Source organism: Neopelma chrysocephalum, unplaced genomic scaffold (assembly GCF_003984885.1).
Source record: "Neopelma chrysocephalum unplaced genomic scaffold, ASM398488v2 Primary Assembly neopelma1_93440, whole genome shotgun sequence".
Classification (NCBI taxonomy): domain Eukaryota; kingdom Metazoa; phylum Chordata; class Aves; order Passeriformes; family Pipridae; genus Neopelma; species Neopelma chrysocephalum.
This window is the reverse complement of record NW_020922155.1, coordinates 1-5,268: the sequence shown is the minus strand read 5'-3', so window position 1 is coordinate 5,268 and position 5,268 is coordinate 1. Positions and strand designations below refer to the sequence as shown.

At 54.4% G+C, this 5,268-nt stretch overlaps 1 protein-coding gene across 1 annotated transcript; it reads right to left on the bottom strand.

Annotated features, from left to right (window-relative positions):
* Positions 1 to 384: 384 nt before the first annotated feature.
* LOC113980280 (ankyrin repeat domain-containing protein 7-like) lies at positions 385 to 4,191 on the bottom strand. The gene is made up of 6 exons (XM_027707513.1): positions 3,506 to 4,191; positions 2,972 to 3,086; positions 2,552 to 2,725; positions 2,356 to 2,462; positions 1,554 to 1,644; positions 385 to 623 (listed from the first exon to the last, which is right to left on the bottom strand). Exons 1-6 carry the CDS (start codon positions 3,721 to 3,723, stop codon positions 444 to 446), a joined length of 885 nt encoding a protein of 294 aa, XP_027563314.1. The 5' UTR covers positions 3,724 to 4,191; the 3' UTR covers positions 385 to 443.
* Positions 4,192 to 5,268: the final 1,077 nt, after the last annotated feature.

Sequence of the window (5,268 nt, the reverse complement as noted above, 5' to 3'; positions counted from 1 at the left end):
GCTTCTGTAGCAGCTGGGGAAAGGACCAGGCTGCTTTCTGAGCAACCTCTACTGAGGAGAAGGCAGAAACTGAGCTCCCCTAGGCTCTCCAGGGAAACTTCATCTTACAGTTTCCCCACAGAAATAGGCAATTAGGCTCGAGAGTCACAAAAAGGGAAATTTATGACCAGCTTACTGAGGCAGAGGCTTGCAGGTCTCTCTGAAGGGCTTCAGCGCTATCGGTTGGCTGCTGGACAGTGGCTTCCAATCTGGTGTTTTCGCTTTCAAAGCTTAAGAAGAAATACAGGTCTTATTACCAGAAAATCCAACTCCAGACAAACTGTGCTAAGTAACAGAACCCACAGCAGAAGTGTCCTTCAAAATCCGACTGACTGACTGACTGTCCCATTGTTTCCACCCAATCCCCCAAAGCGACAGACACCTCGCTTCACTGTGTTACTCTCTTACTGTTGCACGCGTTCTTCCAGTTGTTTAAGAGTGGTATTAGTCTCGGAAGATGCCAACAGGAGGTCCTGCAGTTTCTGGGAAGGAGTTACTGCTTCTCTTTCCTTATCATCCAAGGCAGTCTTCGAGTCACGAACGCAATGCTCAGACTGAAGACGCTTTTCTTCCTCCTCCCGCAGCTGTAAAATCACGGTAAGAATCCACAGTTGTCAGGTGAGCTTTCACATAGAGGAGCCAGCTGCTGCTGAAGAACTCAGGTGCTGCATGTATGTGTGCATCCCCTCTGCCCAGAGAACTGGAATCAATTCAAGTACCTTCAAAGCTTCACTTCCACTACCCAATGAACACAAGCTGTATTCCTTTGTCCTCTTTTACAGCAGCCTCTCCCACCCCTCCACTGCTTTCCTACAGCGCGGTTCTAAGCACCGACACTGCCCTTCCGACCTTTTTTGTGACCTGTGGCGCTTCTTGTATTCCCTTGCTTGCTATTCCAGGAAAAGATGAGTGAAACAGTTCATCTTCCTAAAGGAAGGCGCCTCGCAAGGGTCAGAGGCGAAGTGCTCTGGCACATGTGCTCTGGAGCCCAGGATTGCACCAGGGGAGCATGGGGAGTTTTCTTAAGTGGGAAAGGCCCCGACTGTAGCGCAAAGAGAGGCGCCCAGCAGCCCCTGAGCAGGAAGCAGAGGATGCCTGAGGAGAGGCAGCTCTGCTTCAGTGTGGTGGGGCCAGGAAGGATGGCATCACTGACAAGCTGATGACCACCATTTCAGCAAAGGCAGCCAGGTGAACTGCTCCACAGACCTGCCCTGGAGTCGAGAATCGCGCCAGGGGTGCGTGGGGAGTCTTCTTAAACCAGGAAGACCTCGAATGTAGCAGAGAGAGAGGAGCCCCAGCCCCCCTGACCGGTAAGGGGTGAAACCCTAAGGAGAGGCAGCTCTGCCTCAACAGGGCGGGTTGTGGAGCAGAGGCAGATCAAAGCCCGATGTAACTGCCGCTTCCTTAGGTCTCTGTCATACTGGCTCCCAGAATACTGTTTTGTCCCTTTCCATGATGTATAGGAAGCAACGGGCACCGCCAGGTTTATCCCTGTAGGGACAGGCTTTCCATACCTCCGCGTCAGCCCTGTCCAACTCCTCCTGCAAGCGCAGATTATCTTCCTCCGGGTGAGCCTCATGGGTTCCAGTATCCACAAGAGCAGTCCTAAAGCATCCAAGATTTAATCTGAAACATGTCTGATCCTGCATCATTTTTCCCCTGCTTGCTCCCAAAAGAGCCCTTCCCCCCTTTCCTACAAGCTCCGTGAAAGCAAAGCCAAGTACATGGAAGCATTGGAGGATTCATCTTAGAAGGGGCCTCCCTAAAGCAGCCTCAACTACGAGGTCAGGCCATGCTGTTCAGGGCTCCTTGCACTGCTCTTCCAAGTCCCCACAGATGCGGCTGCACAAAGTCCCGGGGCAAGCCGTTCGACCGCCTGACCATCTACATGGCAGGAAATTTTCTCCTTATGTGCGGTTGGAGCCCCTCGTGTCCCCTCGGACGCTGTTGCTTCTCTTTCTCCCAGCGCTTCCCTTCAGAGCACTTAATGCACCAAGTATGCCTTGGCTTAAACCTCCCTCGCCTGCAGAGCAGCCATGCTGCTGAGCTACTGGCAAGTTTCCCGATGGCTCTGGGTCTGTGTGGGGAGAGGGCACCACAGACAACGAACGCTTCCTTGCAGACCTCAGCGGGCAAAGTACGAGAGCCCCTAAGGTACAAGAGCAGCCAAGTGCAGACCTGCATTTACCAGTCACACGGGGAACAGCTTCCACGTGGCTCCTCCTTCTTTTTCCAAGCTCATTGCCACGCCCCTCGTCTCGGTCACACTTGCAGGCTACCGAGAAGACCCGTGTGCTGTTTTGACAACCCCCTCACCTTTCACATTGGGCTTGAGCATGCCTGTCAGCTGCTTTTTTCAGAAGGCACTCCAGCATCTCCTCATGCTGTTGGAGGGCTGCAAGTTTTAAGGGAGTAAATCCCCTCTAAAAGGACAAAATACTCGCCATTAGAAAGACGCAGACAAGCTCTGCAGCTGTTTGAAAGAGCAGCTTTACCCACGTGGCAAGGTTACCTGGTTCCGAGCATCACTACTGGCATTATGCTCGAGTAACAGCCCTGCTACAGCTGTATTTTTAGATAGGACAGCCAGGTGAAGGGCAGTGTTGCCGTCAGTGTCTGCCAGATTCGGGTCGGCACCGTGTTCCAGCAGAATAGCAACACATTCTTCCTGCTCCTGCTGTACTGCCTGGGAACAACACAAGAAAAGGGGAAGACTTCCAACTTTTACATCCCCCTCTGTCACAACTCCCTCAGCTCCTGAACGCTGGGATAGAAGACCATCTTCAAAGATTAGTTAACAGAGGCCTATGCCACGCCGATTGCAATATGCATGTTTCTATGGCCCTGCGGTGCAAGGAATCCTGCCAGACACCTCCCCTTTAACACACCATCACTAATCCCCACCTACAAGATCATAAGGCATTCCACACACCTTCATGAGTGCCGTTCTCTTGAAGTTGTCAGCGAGGTTCGGCTGGCTGTTCTTTCTTATCAGATATCTAACGACATCTGCATGGCCATTTGCCGAAGCGAGATGCAGAGGTGTCCTAAAAATTAAACATACGCTCTTAACCTAGACAGACAAAGGATGAGCCAAAGCTGTGTCTCTACCCAGCACCCTGGGGACCCTGCCCGGACTCTGCTCCTCCCGCTTGCTGCTCTCTGCTGCTGCTGCAATCCTGCGCTGATTAGCCCGAGGGCAGAAGAGAACAGGTGAGGGCTGAGCAGCTGCAGAACAGCCCTGCAGAGAGACCACGGCGAAGCGGCAGGTCGGCAACACGCGTTTCCAACAGCGCTGGAGTCCAGCCGGCAGCTACAAGCAGTGAAAAGCTCAAGAGTTCACTCTCCCAGCTGACAGGGCAAATCTCACTTTTCAAGCCTTGTCCTTGAGAGAGGGCTGCCGAGGACTACTGCAGCTTGTCTCAGGAGCAGCCAAGGTGTGCCACCAGCATCCCACAGAACTCACCGCATCTCCTGGTCTCGCCTGTCGATGCCGACTACCTTCACATACCAGCGCCAGCGCCTCAGCCAGGCCAGGTCGCCGTGGGCGGCCGCGCGGTGCAGCCTGCTCAGCCCCTTCTCCCTGAGCTCGGAGGCGCTGGTGGAGCTGGTGGCAGCCCAGGGCTGCCCACTGGTGCTGCTGGATGGCGACTGCCGTCGCTTCTTGCAGAGAAGCCACGGCATGGCCCTGCTTGGAGCTACCAGCAGCAGGAAGTGCAAGAAGCCCCCGGCGGGCTGCCGGGTGCCAGGTAGGGATGACGAATGGGACGAGGGTGAGGTTTAGGGTGAGGGTGACAAAGGGGACAAGGACGAGAATAAGGACGGGCACGGGGTATAAAGCACAAGGCAGACGAGGTCGCCCTGCGCAGCGGTCGTGGCCTGCAGCTACCAAGGCGGCGATACAGACGCGCAATGCTCCCAGAACGGGATGTGCTGCTGCTCCCCGAGAGGCTACAGCAGCTCTGAGCGCCGGCTCGGGGCACCAACAAAGCCGTGCCCGACTGGCCCCTGTGGCGTCACAATGGCTGGTGGAACGCTCAGCACGTCACCGTGGGGTGTGACAGAGGCCACGCTGCAGGGTGGGGCCGGGCAGGACATGGCAGGGCGAGGCAGGTGTGAGGGCGGCCCTGCTGGGCCTTGTGGGAAGGAGGCGGCCTGGGCCTTGTGAGGGTGGCGGTCACATGTCCTCCAGAGGGTTTATAAGGAGGCATTTTTCTTTTAAATAAACAGATTTGACTGCTTGCCAACTAGCTGCTGTGTCGTGTCTTTTATATTATATTAATATACCACACCAGGACAATTCCCCAACTCCTTTGTCTTGTCCCTCTTGAAGAGCAGACACCTCTTAACTGCTGTCACCTGCTGCTTTGCCAGATGCCAACAGTGAATTTCTGCTCTGCTGCTCCACCGGCCAGTGGGCAGCACACAGCAGGGCAGGAAGAAACTTTCAAACACATCTTGTCCCAGTTTGTCCCAATGACAACACAAAGTGAAGGCCCAGAGGTTCTGCACCAGCTTTCTCAGGGGAGGGACGCTACAATGCACCGCAAGCAGGCTGAAGAAATTTCCCTTTTTCTTTGCGGGCTACAAACCGGTCCGCTTCCCACAGGATCAGGGATTTGCCCGTGTTTTATGGCTACCAGAAGCTCACCCACTATCTTCTGCCCAGAACACAAAGAGGATGGCTCTAAAGCACTGGAAGAGTCTGGCAGCTGATTAGTAGCAATAGCTCACCTGCAGGCCATGATCTTAATACGACTGTGCTTCAAGCCTTCACGGAGGAAGGGGACACATTTGCCTGGCCTCTGGGACAGGCTGAAGATGCAGCTGTGAGCAGAGCTGAAGGGAGCAGAGGAGAGCTCTGGCTCGGCCTTCAGGCCTGGCTTCTCTTTCAGCCTTGAAGATGTCTGCCACACTGATTTGCACTCAGATCAAGGGCAGAGAGAGAAGTCTTAACTCCCGGCCCTGGAAGAAAGCCTTAATAAGCCTTCAAAAATATGACTCTCCTCATCCCTCCCACCTAGGTCCAAAGAGCTCCAATTCTGTGACCAAACGCAGCAGTTCTCCTAAAATGTTGTGACAGTTCTGGCAGCCATGCCCTTTCTGCCAAAGTTGGACAGGTCCCCACCTGTCCCAGAGGCAAGCAGAGGGAAGAAGAGGGTACAGCCTTGTGATCGGGGAATGGGAGGAGCAAAGCCGGCAGGGGGAACAGAAGAAAACAAGGACACA